This window comes from Teleopsis dalmanni, chromosome 2 (genome assembly GCF_002237135.1).
Source record: "Teleopsis dalmanni isolate 2A chromosome 2, ASM223713v2, whole genome shotgun sequence".
Taxonomy (NCBI): domain Eukaryota; kingdom Metazoa; phylum Arthropoda; class Insecta; order Diptera; family Diopsidae; genus Teleopsis; species Teleopsis dalmanni.
In genome coordinates, this window is record NC_051847.1 from 141,997,225 (window position 1) to 142,014,485 (window position 17,261).

General features: G+C 28.3%; 1 protein-coding gene across 1 annotated transcript in view; it reads left to right on the forward strand.

The window, feature by feature from the left end:
* The first annotated feature begins 1,356 nt into the window (after positions 1 to 1,356).
* The window catches only part of LOC119684472, a 31,158-nt gene continuing 15,253 nt past the window's right edge, over positions 1,357 to 17,261 (forward strand). The window contains exon 1 of the mRNA XM_038098517.1: positions 1,357 to 1,752. Coding sequence (XP_037954445.1) covers positions 1,692 to 1,752 — 61 coding nt within the window. The 5' untranslated portion in view covers positions 1,357 to 1,691. The remainder of the gene's footprint in view (positions 1,753 to 17,261) is intronic.

The window sequence follows — 17,261 nt, forward strand, 5'->3', positions numbered from 1 at the left end:
ATAATAAGAACATTAAAAATGTTTCATTTAATTACTCTAGTAAATGAGATGAGGCGTTTTTTCGTTTATTTCATCTAATGTCCTTCACAGATAGCGATTAAGCGAAGTCACAATAAAAATAAGATTAATTGTGCTGAGTGAATACGCTATTTTCCTTACTTGTTGTATTATCAGGACTCGAGAATTGACTGTAATTACTTCAGATGCAAGAGATTTATGAGGTTTTTAACATTTTACCGTTGAATTTTTTATTATATAAAGTTTAAGAGTGTCAAACCCTTTCTCTTTTTTATAAATAAAATTGGCCATCCTCATAAATACGAATCGTAGTATTTTTGGATTACTTAATTGTAATTCTCAACCCATAACATATCGCTTCATATTTGTTACATTTAATTTTATATTATTTCATTTTTGATTTAATTATATTTGACAAATCTTATAAAAACTAAACCTTAAAAAATTAAGAAGTTTCCCTCGTCTACATTTTCCACGTGCAAGCCAATACACACTTAAAGATACAAAAAAATCATCATAAAATTTAGACAATGGCTTTGTACGCTTCTCGTTCATCTGATAACGTTTGGGAGTTTGGGTCCTGTTTGTGTTTCTTTTATTTTTATTGTTTTTATATATAAATTTTTTTTGTTATTTATTTTTATTTTGGAAAAACGAAAATACGAAAATTGCGTTGTATAGAAGTTACGCTATTCTGCAATAATGTAAAATCGTATGCATACAAGTATATATGTGCCATATAACATATATTTATACCTTCCCACCATGCTGGGTTAAAGTTGCCCTACTGTGCTATTGGGTCTTTCGTTCTTTCAACTGCTTTAAGCGCTTTATTATACACAATCTCCAATCTCGCATAAACAATCAAACAACCTCCAGCATTGTTTCAAGGAGCATTGGGTGTTCCAGAACATATGTCAATTTATTGGGTTGCTAGTCAGCATAAGTGGTCCTTGCAGCACATCACTCACTGAAGTACGTTATTTGTGCAAGTGCTCTGTGAGTGTATGTGACAACAACATAATAAAAACATTTAATTATGAGTTTTTAACCTAATCAGCAGTAAAGCAGCACAGATACTAAGTAAAAGAATGATTAGTGCCGAACACTTTCATACTTTTTGTTGTTGATAAATCACACTTTAATTATACAAAAAAAAAGTACAAAGTAATAAAAAGGAAATATGTTGGTTTAATGTAATTTGAGACTGTCTTCTTAGTAATGAAAATCCATTTATTATAGTTGAAATTGGACAGCATCACAGCGACAAAGAGACAATACCAAAAAAGCATCATTAACATAGCAACATTCACTTTAACTTCATTATACCACAATTGACATGAACTGCTCTTAAAACAAAAAAAAACTAAAAAAAGAAAAACTAATGTTTTATGCAAACAGTAAAACAATATAGAAGAACCAGAAATAATGTAAGGAAGTATCTGAAATAAATTTTATCGAAATCCACAGCAGTATAAGAAAATTAAATCGTACAAAAACAAAATCAAAGAATTTGTTAATCCATCTTATTCAGCAACAATCATCATCAGGGGCAACAACTTTTCCCATATTTTACGATAATTACAACTGTTTTGCCGCACACTTCTGCTCACATCGGCACCTCCTCAAATCGACTTTTGACGTCTGCCGCCGGCAAGCCAAAATAACTTGAAATGCCTGTAGGAGGTAGAACAGCCGGAAAATACGGTTACTCGGATAACAGTTATTACAGCGGTAAGTCTTACGTCGGTCCTGAAGGCATCCATCCACTGGCAAGTATATAAACACAAATATTAGCTTGTGCGAAACAAATCCCCGAATTGGAAATGTTTTTCATGTACTCTCATTCTGTTATTTGCTTATTGGTTTACTGATTATTTCTTATTACTTTTGGGAGTGTTTATGTTGTATTTTTATTTTTATTTTTAGTTCACTTAATCCCATTTAATTTTAAAAATGTTTAGAAAAATATACACGTGAACTTATATCTGCTGAAGTTGATAAATTGAATGTAAATTTTAATTATCCCGTAATACACTGCTCAGTCGGAAGTCTTGATAAGCTGCCATTAACATATTCTGTCTAAATGTTCAATGTCAATAAAATAAATCTTATCTGCTGAACATATCTGAAAATACGAATATTTTATATACCTTAAAAGGGTATTACTTTTCAATATATATATATATATATATATATATTCCTTTTCAAAGATTAAAAACAAAATATGTAAAAAATAAAATAAAATAAAATGTGTTAAAATATAAATACAAAATAGGAATACGCTGACTTTGTGAGTCATATATATTTTAGACATATCTAAAAATTCATGTCTAAAATTCATCCTGAGACATGCAGTTGCAGTCTAATAATTATATAGAGACAAATAAACCAACAGACTTTTCCAAAGGATATAAAGCGGTATTCGATAAAGCTATATGGTCTGCCCAAAAACTCACTTGATAAAAAATTTAATTTTAGATTTAATAATGCCATCTCTATTACACCCTTGTCTATTTTAAATAGATGTCTTGTCATAGCACAAAAATAAATTGAACTGCAAATAAAATGTAAACTTTATTAATGTAGGAGTACACTCATACACTCTTATAATATGAATCAAAATCATATTATATTTGATTAAGGTAATTTGATAGTCAGCCTAGTTAACCAACTAGATCTACTTACAACTTACAACTACTTAACCAACTAGACCATTTCAAGTCTATTGCGATATTATTGCTTATGAAACCTATTTTACTCATGAAAAGCATAAGACATTTTTAATCTAAGCGCTTAGAGCAAAGGATCTAGCAGTCCAGTTCCTAAGATTAAGGATCTATGAACTTTAATTAACTTTAACTTTAACTTTAAAATTAACTTTAACTTTAAAATCATAAATAAATAAATAAAATAAATAATCTAAGCGTTGTATATTTATGTCAGAAAGATAAAACCATCTTTGCCTAAGAAATTTGTCCTACTTGTAGCTGGAGTCGGACAGCTGTAGAAGAAGTGTTCCACTATTGTATTCTTTCTCTATCTCTTCACAACTTCTACAATATTCATAGAAGATTGTTAATACTAAATAGCCAGTAACTGGTCATACAACCAACAATCTTAGAGATATTCTCTTTTATTAGACAATGTCCCTACAGTTTTTACTATCAAGTAAGTGCCACATTTGCCTAGATATTAAAATCTTTCGTCATTTGCTCAAATTCTTTTGGTGTTTTAAACAACACAATGCATCAACAATTATTTATAGGTGGCGATAGGTAGGTGGCTAGTCAATACCAATATATCAGCTTTATAGTTTTCTTCAATTGTGTTTCGGAATCTATATTAGGTCAACACGAAGCTGATTTTATTTAGAGCTGTCGAGGAATCATGAGCTACCTTTGATCTTAATACTACCGAGTTTGTTACTATTTGTTACTATTTCTAAGTTTCTCATTCCGGTCTTATGTCGGAATGGACTAGCAACCATTAAATACTGCCGTCAGTCTAGAGAGATCTCTTCATTTTCTACGTACCAACAATACTGTTTGTTTGAGATTTTATATAGAGTCTAGAGCTTTACATGCGACAATTCGCTATTTGAAGATTTTTGGTAAGATATTATTAGCTTCCTTAAACCACCAGGTCTGCATGACTTATCCTTTTCTTACTAGTTCATCTTCAAAATGGATTGTGTTTTATTGTTAATAGATATACATAACTGTAGGTTCTGTCTTTGCAGTGACTCGCTTCGTTTGTGCCGTTTTTTTAGTGTATTCGTGTAGACGTACTGTAATTATGTGCGTGTACTGAGAGCCTTCTTAAGGCGTGATATAATGGCTCTGTTAGCTACCACATATGCGAATCTCTGTATTTTTCGATGTTTATTCTAAATTAGTAAAGTTTTAAACTGTCATAAAAAATAACTTCTTTGAATTGGAGATGATAAGATCAAGCACCTCAACGACTGATTGTAATTAGTTATCGCTTGTTGGCGTTAACATTGAAATTAGTTGACATTTAAAAATAATAGTACGAACTTAGTCAATATATAGCGATAACTGATTACAATCAGTCGTTGAGGTGCTTGATCTTATCATCTCCAACTCAAAGAAGATATCTTTTATGACAGTTCAATAATAGTTATTATTACTATTAAGAATACAATAATTTTAAAGCTATTTGTTTTTCTTTAAATACGTCAGTAAACACATTGAAGCCAAGGTTATAGTACATTGACTCTATTTGTTACGAAAAAATTCTATAAAAATAGATTATGAGAATAAATTTATAAAAAATTTAATATATTTATTTATTTAACATTTCCAGATATTATTTATATTTTTCATACTTATATTTATAATATGATACAATTAAATGTAGCTATACATTTGTTATATCTTTTTATAAATGCACGTGTGTATATTTAAAAAAAATTATTTTATCATGAAATTTATTGCATAAATTATTTTATATTTATTATACGAAATATTTAAAATTGAAATATTTTGAAATATTATTTTAGAAAGGACAAAAAAACTATCAAACTAATTTTTTTTCTCATTTGCAGTTTTATATGTTTTATTTAAAAACATCAACATTTTTTCATGTTTCACAAATTGACTTATTAACATAAAAAAAATTAAATTTAACCTCTCATAAGCGCTAAAAATTGAATTTTAAATATATCAACTTCAGCAAAATATCTGTGTTTGTTTTGTGTTGGTTCAACATGACGTATGAGTCGTTCTTTGTTCGACTGATTTATTCAACAGGAAATTCCTACACGCTTTCAAACTTTACTTGAGCTATGAGAATTTTTAACTAAAGTTTTGTGGAGAACAAATGCAACAAATTTCAGATGTAATAGTTTGCTTCGGTATGTAAATCACAATGTGCATTTCAGTTTGACTAGAGCAACCAAAGCGTAATTTACTATAGAACAGTTTATCATTTGAAATACGTGACACCCTTTTTCAATTTTATTTTTTTTTTTTTGCACATGCTGCAATTTTAATCAAGGTCTTGAAATACTACAGTAAACTTAAATTATCTATTAAATGATTCATGTTTAACTATCTGTAATAGTTGTAACAATTTGTTAGTATGCGATCATGAAATATAAGCAAGGCAATATCTTAGTTAAACATATTGTCAGTAACCCTTAATTAAGAAAGAACTAAAATAAATATTTATTCTGCAGAAGTTATTTTCTACTTATAACTACAATTTATTTAGAAAAACATTAACAATTCAGGAATAAAATCCGAAATTTGTAGAAAATTTCGACACATGTAAAAAAATGTCCCCTTATTTGTAGGACAGATAATCAAAGAATATATTATATTCTTGTAATTATTTTAATTTATTTCAAGAGACATCATTAATTCAAAGAGGATATCCGAAATTTATCGTTTAAACGATACGCTCTCAACACATGTAAAAAAATGTCTTCTTATTTGTAGAACAGATAATCAAAGAATATATATTGCATCAAAGAATATAGTTGAAGTTAAAGAATTTGTGTCGAAAACGTTCATTTTTATAGAAGAAAAGCTCGTGTGTTTGTCACCAGGATTATGCCCAGTACACTTAATTAAACACTTTATAGATACTTGATCAAACACTCGACAAAGACTAGGGATTCAACAAAAGTTCGCTTATTTGGCTGTATAAAAAAATTAAAAAATAATTTTTATAACTTTAATTTATAAATACAGTTTTATAAATTCGATTTTCATTATTTTTTTCATCATTTTTTCATAATTATAATATAAAAGAATTTCATTCTTTTTTCAATCTAATTTATAGTCAGTAGATCTGCTTTCAAAAACAGTTCTCAGAATCAGATTTTTTGTGGTTGGCAACTTCCTGATTAACTGCACAAAATATTTCATAAATATAGTCGACGAACCTCTGTCTTAAAATACACCCAACTCTTTTTTTACACGGTAGATACGTTCGTCAGAAATCCGTTAAAAAAATGCCAAGTGTCAAACAAGACAGTGATTTTGAGACCGTACTAGATTAAAAATTTTTTAATTTTTTACAAAAAAATTTTTTTTTTCAACCGTGTAACTTCAAATCCGTGTAAAAAACCGTGTAAAAAAAGAGTTAGGTGTATTTTTTTTATCCAACCAGAAATCATACAGCACTAGGTCCGGGTAATGTAGTGCAGAACGAATTTTTTTAAATCTCGCAACTAGCAATGAAGGTATTTGTCTTTTTAGCAGCGTTAACCTGATGCAGAAAGAGTCAACGAAATTATATACAAACAAATTTTCAAAGCCTTATAGTAAGCAGGTTTCAGTTAGTATCATCTATCCAATATTCAGTGAAATAACAACTACAACTTATACTCTGGTGAAGTAAATCGGCTTCATAACTTTTGTTGCTGATTTCTGTTACCTGATCGGAGCAGTGGTATTAACACCTATTAGATCATTTTCTGACATGTTGAAATTTCCACTGACTCTGTGTCATTTAGGTTGGATTTTGTTGTTGCCATTTTATTTATTTGCTGTTTAACTTTAAATAAAATACCACGGTTTTGATTATGATTTTGATTTGTCAAAATTTTATTTAGCGTTGCCACCTAAGTAAACTTTTGTTCGTTCCTTCATATTACTGATGTGCACCCATTTATTTATTTCCATTTCTTATATTGGTCAAATTTAAACTGCTGCTCCATAATAATCGTATTCAGATTGTGGATGTGGTGAATTTAAATTTGCTTAAGGTTAACTTGAAAGAGTCTCATCAATAATTTCTTTAACAGTAACGACAGCGCTGCTATGTACATGAGATTGTACGGGGACTATATTAAAGAAGATAATCTGAATATTCAAGAATGATTAACTGTTGAATTTATACATATTTACATGTTCTGAATACATTTTAAACAAAATATGTATATACATATTTTATTAAGGATGATGTTTATTTTGGTGTTCAAAAAAAAAAGGTATGAACATAAATGATTTTATCACATTTAGTAAAAAAATCTATTTCACTTTAAATTCCATGTCGTTCAGTAATTTGAATATATAAATGAATTATTAAATAATTTGTCAAATAACTTCTCATAATTTTTCCTTGAAATGCTTTTAATGAGGTGCTTCGTTCTCACGCCAATGATTTTAAAAAACAAAAAATTGCAATAAAAATTTTTTAATTTTAATTTTACGCAAAATTCACACACTTCATAAATTAATGTACATATTCATAATTAATAAAAAATAAAAAAAAAATAAATTTTTATGTATTAAATATGTTTTTCTTAGCAATACAGTCCTATTAGTCTAGCGTATCCACTATCAATTCTTTTAATCATGATCCAGTAACATATTGTTGTAAAACTCTTTTATTATATTATCGAGTTTTTTTTGCACCGATTGGTACTTTTATGATTACTTATTTAAGTTTAATATATCTTATTATATATCTTTCACATGCCTTAGCCAAATTAATTCTTGAAATTTAAAACATTTTATTACATTATATCCCTTACATAAAAGATCAAGCTAATGAGTGTACCAGATTCGTTTAATATATATGATTTTATAAATAATATATATACTTATATATGATGAAGCAATTTTTATATAAGCATACTTTGGGTATAGTATAAATTGAGTAATCTCTTTAAGGCAATGTTTGCAACGTAGATATTTTTTGTATTGTTCTCTTCTCTTAAAATAATACGAAAAGTATGAAATCCCTACACTTAGATTCCATTCATTTAAGCGAGATAATAGTAATAAAATAATAATCAAACGAACTGTAATTTCGCTTCGTACCTGTAACTGTAAGAATAGAATAAATTTAGTTTCATTTACAAAAATATAGTGAAGTTTCCTTGCACTTTCAATAGTTATATTAGGTTAATGAAAAACGTTTTACCATTTCTTGTTTCGCCGCATATACATACTATCTATAATTTATTGCTGCAGCATTGTCAGAGCTGCCCAATCATGGCCCACAGACCTCATGCGACTTGCGCCTAATATTTGTGCGGCCCGTGACGTGTTTCTTATCTACCACAATTAGGCAAATTTTTCTTTGTTTATTTAGGTAAAATTTTATGATTTTATATAATTTAGTACACTTTAGGCTAATTTACTTAATTGACAAAGACATTAGTATATAGAATTTATATCTTTGTACAAATGGTTCGGAAAACTCGTATCTGTAAATGAAAAAGTGCATTAAGACAATAATTAAAAATAACATACAATATTATTCATATGGCAACAACTAAAGAATTTTCAAATATAAATTAATGAAGAAATAATAGAACTGAATTTAACATTATTTTTTCCGCAAAAAAAGTATTGTATTTATTTTTGCGGCCCACCAACCTATTCAGTGTTTTGTATTAGCTCGGAATGTTATCTGATCTGAACATCCCTGGTGTAAGTTCATGCCTCAAGCGCAATGTTGCATGTTATTATATTCGGTAGCTGTGTCACAGTAAATGAATGAAGTGCCAAAAGATACATCACTTGTACTAAGGGACTAAAATCTTAGGAAACTTTCTTTACCCCAGTCACTCTTCAATTAAGGGAATAGTGGAGATTGTACGTAGCATATATAACTTTTTCGAAATATTAAATTAAATTCACGATTCTGTCTAGGCTATGGGTCATTCTATCTAGACCATAGTCAACGACGTAGACTTAAATGACATTGAACGGTGCTTAAAAGTGTAATCGAAAAATAATATTTTATAATAAAGAGATTTTTCATACCCCACCGCATAACAATATATTTGCCAGAATACATAATCTGTAGGCAGAACTTCAGATTATTTTATTGAAATAATCTTTTTGTTTTGTTCATTTGTTTAACATTATTTATATAAGAAATTTTTCAAACCCTAGATGCTCCGTTTGAATATTTTATTTTCACCCAATGTCAGGGCTTCAACAATATATTCCAACATAAATTTGATCGAAATATAAATTCCACGTGTTTCATTTATGCTAACTTTCGGAATTATACCATGTAAATTACAGAAAAAAATAGACCACATATTTTTTTAGTGGGTGAAATTTAAAGAAAATATAAGTTGTTTACTCTTTCACTTCACTTCACTTCACTTCATGTACATATACATACAAAGTGTATTACTAAACCATTAAGGCGTTGCACCAATCATCGACAAAATTTATTAATAATTAATCTTTAAGTTTATGTATTAATCCACATTAAAATAATTTTACGCCCGCAGCGCTTATTGATTCTTTTATGTATAATGCTAACGAAATATAATGAGAATTATAAAGATTGTCTTGTTAGAACTTTCACTGAATTTTTAACAAACACATTTATAGTTCTCAGTTACTTTAATTAATATTTCAAGCACTTCACGCAACTACTGAAGTTGAATTTGTGAATGTTAATATAAATAATGGATATAGAGGATAAAAATACGGACGATGTTTCTTAGTACGCTCATAGCTTTTTAAAATACTTAAAATTAAAATAAAATACAAATTTCGGAGAAGAGAGCTACGTACAATTTAAAGAAAAATTTATTTTTTATGCATTGCCCACCGCTTTCAATTAAAATTCCATTCAAAAGAAAATAAATGTTTTCGAGCAAAAAAGGTCAAATGAAAAGTTAAAACATCGACTGAAAGAAAACTTGTTTACCTACTGAATTATTATGAATATAAAGAAATATAAATATTTTTTTTATTGCTCACTCTCTAGTTTTAAAAACATTTAAATTTCCATTATTAAGATTTATTTTGTAACGAGTCTCTTGTTTCGCAACTCAGCCACGCATTTTCTCGAATTTCATTTTCATATTTTTATAAAGTAATTTTAAATTATTTTTTGGCTTTTAGTTAAACTTTAAGGCTTATTGAGATCAAAATTGTTTCATGCAGTACTCAGCAAGTTACATTATTGAATACAAATTATTAAAGCAAATATAATACAGAGTTATACGAAAGTTTCTGATAGTAAAACTTAAAGAATACCCACTTGTGTATGGGATTTTGTTCTGATTTTCAGTAATTAAATAATACTTGTAGAATATTGCTTTGGCCTTGTCATTAGAAATGAAATACAATATTATTCAAATATTCTCCACGGTAGTGGGAGTGTTAGTGGTTTTCACTAACACTTCTATCCCTAAAATCCTGAAATACAAGTTAGCAATTGGATGGTATCTGACAAGATACCTTCCAATGGAAGGTATTTTTGGATCATAGTTAGATTTTCTTCAATTTGAATATTAAAACACATCATATCACCCCGTTTAGGAACCCAAAGAAGATAAAATGGGATATTTTTACAAGGGTAAACAACGTAGAGCTGAACAAAGTAATTTTAATTAGGATTGATTCTACTAGTGAGTTAGACGAGAGTGAACACAGAATTAAGCAATCTCAGGTCGAAAATGCGTAAAAAGCTTGATGTATAAACTTACATATGGACATAGTAGGACTCTAGATACATTGAAAGAAATTTTTAGACAATATACCCTTCATGAAACGAATGCAAAAGAAAAAAACTTTAGCTAATTACGATATTTCAATCTATACAGACGGCTCTAAAATTTAATACAAAGTAGGAGGAGAAATCCTACCCTCTCTCTCTCTTCTCTTAAGCTACCTAACAAGGCTATGGTTTTTAAGGTTGAAATCTTAGCGATTAGAGAAAGCTGTCGATTTAATTTGATATAAGTATTAAATTAAATATGTGTTTAAATTTTACGGACCCGACAGATGTTGTCCTGCATGATATACTAAGCGATTAGGATATTAAACAAAGTAAGAAATGAAAGACAAATAATGTAATAACATCAATTTTTCTAAAAACAATTCGTAATAATCAGCAATGTTTGTTTAATTTCATCTTAATGCGAGTTGATGAACAATATTTTTAGTCAATTCTTGAGGAGTATAAATGAATAAACTTGACGGTTTTCCAACGCAAGAACACGCCACATATAATTAGCCATGTGAAAAGACCTGAATTTCTAGATCTATCCCACAAATCGACATTATTTGAGCTTGTGACTTATTAATAGTCATGGCAAATGCCAAACGAATTGGAAATTGCAGACGTCTGGATGGAATGGGTGAGTCTGGAGGGATCATTAGGATTCGTGAACAACTTCACCTTCAAATTTCCCATTCAAAATTGTAGCTTCAAGTACATTGCCCATAATTTTTTTTATGACTAATTTTGTGCCGTTGCATAGCTTAGGTGCATTTAAATTCCGCAACATAATTATAGCTGAGCCAATTTTTAATCTTAAGTTATGTGGTGGCATTCCTGGTAAATCCAGTGAATTCAACAGTTCAACAGGATAGTTGAACGATTCATTTTAGAGACTTTAAACTTTTTAAATAAATTTTAAATGCCTAATATAAATGTATATGGACCCCCAAAAATTGTATAATAATTAAATTATCCAGTGGACCAAATTGTGAATGAAACCATTCTTGAATCCACTTGAACATACACAAAAAAATTCATCAAAATCGGTTCTAATCGTTTAGGAGGAGTTCACTGTCAATACACGTACAGAAGAATTATATATATAAAGATATATAATAACTTATATTAACAATTATATTTCATTATAACACTGAAAATGGCCCACGAAGGAGTCTGAAATATTTGTTAAATAAAAACAACTGTGAAATTTTTATTTAAACTTAAGTTTTTTTTTTAATTATCATAAAAACACAACCTAAAGCCCAGCAAAATTTAAACACATAAATATTGACATCAATACTTACAATATATTAAATACTTACAATGCATTACTCAATACATTAAATTAAATATAAAAAAAATACAAACTGGGCCATATGTCCCCACAACCATATTAATTTATTCGATGCGTCATTGTTATTATGAAATTTAATATCATTATAATGATAATTATTATTGGTTATTTTATTATGTGCTTTATTTTTACCAATTACTGGTAGTCTGATATTTCCTTTTTATCGGATATTTAATTTCATTATTTTTGTTTTTGGTTCGCCATTTCTTCCATAAACAAAAATCTTATCAATGATGGAGACAATAATTAATTTTTAATGCTGCAAGCAAAAGAAGTAAATTTTCTTGGTTGCCAATAACAAAACATGATTAATAATAAATTAAAACACTGCTGTGTGCTCATGGCAACTTCTACCCAAATTTTGAAATTTTAATGATTTATATATCTTGCCTGAAGTAAGACATCCTTTTTACAAATGCCAGGCAACCGAACACTTCTAAATCAAAAGAAATACCTTCGGTAATGCCCATTATAAATGAATAAATTGCCATCTAGCGCCGACTCACACTTTGCAACTGTTACCTACTCTCCTAGTGCCATAAAATGGTGTGCACAATAAAAAGTTTAAGCAAATCATAAACACTGCCTTAACCGACCCATGATAATAATTAAATTTTGCCATAAAGAAAGGAACAAAATTATAATTCATTAAGTATTAAAATAGCAAATGTGCTGTTTTCTTAAAATATTTTCGATTACTTTTTTGCACGCAGAAATCTTTAAATTGAACGGAATAATTTATATAAACACGAAATCTGAACAGGCAAAACGGTGAGGATATCCACTCCTTTCTTCCGAAAACTGATTCGGAGGAAGGAGTCAAATGTTAGTAGCATTTTTGCACATTTGCACATTTGCCAATAAAGAGCACAGCACGTTGGAAAATTTTTCAGTTAAGTGAAATTAAGTGAAAAATTATGATTGTGTTTTGCATACAAATTGCGGGTTCCTAAGCACTTTGAGTTTTTGCTTGAATTATGCAAGTTGTTAATTAAATTTCATGAAACACTCGTACAATTGCTGAACTTCAGATTAACAACTCATGAGTTAAATCATGTGTATTTCACATGCAAAATTAATTAATCAGCAAAATATCTTAATGATGTTGTATGTACACTCATATAGTGTATGTAACCAAAAGTCTCTTATTTTAAAAAACATTAATTTAAATTGGTTTATTAACCAACTTGTGGTTAATACTGAGATTTACACATTTACATATTGCATATATACATATGTACCTACATACTTTCGTCAACGCAGCCTAATGAAATTTATTGTTATTATTATTGCGGTTATTATTTTAACAACAAAAACATCTATGAATATTAAATAGATTGAATTACTTATATGTGCATAAATTTAATTTTTTACTACTATTTTATAGAGACTCGCACAAGTACCTATATATATGTACATAAAATAATTATACACGCTTGTGTTAACAGATAAAAATTTAATTTAATTTGCTGGCTCTAGTGAAAAGGATTAAAAATTACAAAGAAATACATAATATTTATGTAAAACTATAAAAAAATTATTACATTATTTTAAACGTTATCATAACTATAGCATAATACAATATTCTGTGGTTTATTAAACCAAAGTACGTGAGGTGTTTCTTGGACCCTTCATAACTGAACTTGTTAAAGTTTACGACAGTTATGTCAAATACAGATATAACACAAAGCTAGTATATTAACAAACTTGTTAAATATTTTTCAATTAAAAATATTATTAACAGCTTTCATTAACAAATATATATTTTTTCAACACAAATCTAGCATTTTAGTTGGGTTAGATGAGTGAATTTTTGACAAATTTCTGCAAACAAGAGTTTGACACTACCTTCTTCTTTTGGTGTATTATTCTTGACGTGACAGTCCGTGTAAGAACTAGAAATGTCTTACAACAGTCTTCCTTTCTTCTGTGTTCTTTGCTTTCTCTTTTCTATTCCTTATATTTATCTTCTCTAGATAATTCTGTACACTGTCTTTCCATCGTTTTCTTGGCCTTCTTATTTTTCTGTTGCTTCTGATATCATTATCGAAAGTCTTGTGTTGCACTCATGTTTCTGGCATTCTTATAACGTGACCGAGCCACCTTAAATGCACTTGCTAATGTTATCATGTTCAGCTAATCGTTCTAGATCTTGTTGTATTTTATACGGTATACTCCTTTTTCTTATATAGGTCCAAGTACTTTTCTAAATATTCTTTTCTTAAATACTGCTATTTTCTTCGGTTCAACTTCGGTTAATCTCTATGTCTCGCAATCATACATTACCAGGGGCCAGATTAACGTTTTGTACAATTTAAGTTTTGTTTTTCTGTGATATATTTTTGCTAGTCATCAATCTCTTCAGCCCATAGCAAACTTTGTTACCAGCTTGTTTTCTGTCCTATATAGTTTATATTATAATATTTTTTTCCTTGCGGAGAACGCTCAATATTTATAGCTATTGACACCTTCTCTTTCACCATGTTCTGGATTTTATACGATATGAGGCTATCAACCTTAGACCAACAATTATGTATAGTTTTAACATGGCAGATATTTGTATTCGTCCTTTGAATAAAGAGACTTTACTTACAACGCCGAGATGTTATTTGGAAAGGCTTTACTCGAGTTTTAAGAGCCGTGAAAAAGTTGAAAAGACTAGAAAAGAAAGATAAATAATTTGTATACCTTGGAGCAACTGAAATAGTTGTTAGCTGCACCATCACGTTTCAATTTAACTGCTATACCTACAGTTGCCATAGCATACACTGTGTCCTAGTATCCAAACGACGGATACGCTATTAAATATTATAAGATTTTATTATATATTGAAAACTGTCTTCAGTAACATTGCAAACTTGTTTAGTGTAGTTTAATGGTTGATCAACAGACATTTTTCTTAATTAATAATTATTCATCATTTCAATTTCACATCAATTTCATTGAGTGTAGGTATAAAGTTTAATAGATCTTTTATTCTTACTGATAAGTAGTTTGACAGACTGTCAAGAAAACAACTCCCTTTAATAGCCTGTTCCTTCTATTACCGAAAAGCCACTTGAAAATTTTTTTCCTGTACCAAAATTGGTTTAAAAAGGTACCATTTCTGTAAAAAAAAGGTTTTTATTTTTTCGTTCTGTGTTTTTCATAGTGTTATAAATGAACAAAATATAAAATAGTGCACAGTTGCATTTATAAAAAAAATTAATTGGAAATATCCACAATAAAGTTGGGTACCATTTTTTGAACATGAGTACCAAACGATGATCCATATGTTGTATATGTGACTTCCACCTATTACTAACTAGCTATATAGATAAAGAGAGAAGAAAGTGTTCTTAATAGTTCTTAGAGAAACATTTACAAGCACCTTTAGAGAGATGTCTCTAGACGTATTAAGTTGGGTTAAACTGTTTGCTTGTTTATACCCTTCGATATTTTTTAAAACGGAAATTATTTTTTTTTTGAAACTATATTCTACTATATACACTATTTTATTATATTTTAAATACTCATTTCCAATTTATTCATAAATTTAGAATAATATTAACCATTATTATATATACAATTGATCACCCAACTGTCCTATGAACACAATAGTGTTTTGTATTATAAATTTTTTGCTATAGTATAAAAATATGTCTCCAAATAAATTAATACAATTCATTGAATTAAATGAAAATAAGAACTTCCACTGTGTGATATTATGATATATTATTTTAATGCATAATACAGCACATGAGTGCAATTAAAAACTATTAATGAATATAATAATGACAAAAACCTCTCTATGTTTATATTAAAAATTTAATTTCTTTTATCAAAACGAACGTTCGAAATCAATTCGAAATACGAATTATTTTTATATAATACAAACAAATTATTATCATACTTGTCCCTAGTATAATTAATTTTAATATCGAAAATTGATATGATATCAAAATTAATAAATGACCAGATTTCAAACAAATTACAGTAAATATATTACTATCAAAAATTTTAGATTATATAGATTAACTCAATTATTAATTAATTATTTACTTGATGTCAATAATTTTTTGTAGGTATGTTATAAACTAGTTTTATAAAAAATATTTAAAGTTTTAAAAATAAAAAATAACTTAACGATAAAAAGGTTTAAAAAAAACATAAATTCTATGAAAATATAGTAAATATTATTTCAAAAGCAGATTTATTCTTATATATTATATTATTAAGTAATAGACTACTTAAAGCATCCCGACCTAAAAGATCTATTGTGCGCCTATAGGCCCAACTAGAACAATTTTAGACTATTTATAAATCTTATAATTGATGTGGGCTTAATTTTACCTATTTAATTTGGGACTAGGTTCCCGCTTCCAAGGTAATCGAGTCTACGTCTTGCCACCGCTGGGTAGTTACATAGAACATGTTCTAATGTTTCCTTCTCCTCATGACAGAGTCGACAGGAGTCACTTTGTACCGCACCTATAATCTTCATATGGTAATTAAGTCTACAGTGTCCTGTAAGAAGTTCAGTGTAGATTTTAATATCGTTTCTGCTAAGGCCAAGGATAGTATCAAGATGTTTTTTCTCCCGTTCACATAATAAGCTATTTGTTACCCCGCAGAAGGGCTCTGGACCAATGAAAGGAGTGCATGCACCCTTCTAGATCTATTCTTACTACTATAAGGAAATATTATAAAGAAAAAAATACAATAAGCAATAAATCTTTATTCATTGTTTATTGTATAAAACTTTTTTGTTAATAAAAATATTAAATTAATTAAATATATTGTTATAATCCTCTTCAAGAAATACTTTACTTTATATATACTTGTGAACACTTTAATATTATTATTCATATTTGATATTAGATTTCCCCTGACTATTAATTTATTAAGTATTACTGTGCAAATAATGCCATTAACAGTTATGAGAGAAAAACAAACAGCAATTTAATTTAATAATACTTAATAATATTAAGATAACACTTAAAAAAATAAATTCCTAAACATTAGGAAAATCATTAAAACTTCCATCTATCTAAGCAATGTGCTTAAATTAAATGAAAGCACACATGTTCTATTCCCACAAGGAAATACGAAATGGAGCATTCAAATATTTGAAACTAAATGAACCATGCTCACTTTAATTGAGGTTAAATACGAGAAAACAGAACTCTTATTTACTTTAAGTTTCGATGAAATCCTAGCGCTAAGCGAATTCAAGCAACCAGAAGGTCAGTGAGTTGGTAACTTAATAGCCAATGTGTGAACGCTTTTTACATACAAATTATATAAAAATAATAACTTTAATTTACTAAAATGTTTTTTTGTTTCTAAGATGAATTTTAAAATTTGAATATATTTATATAAATATTAATAGAAAGGATGTAATATAATGATAACTTCAATTCATGTAAGTCAATACATTAATAATATTTAA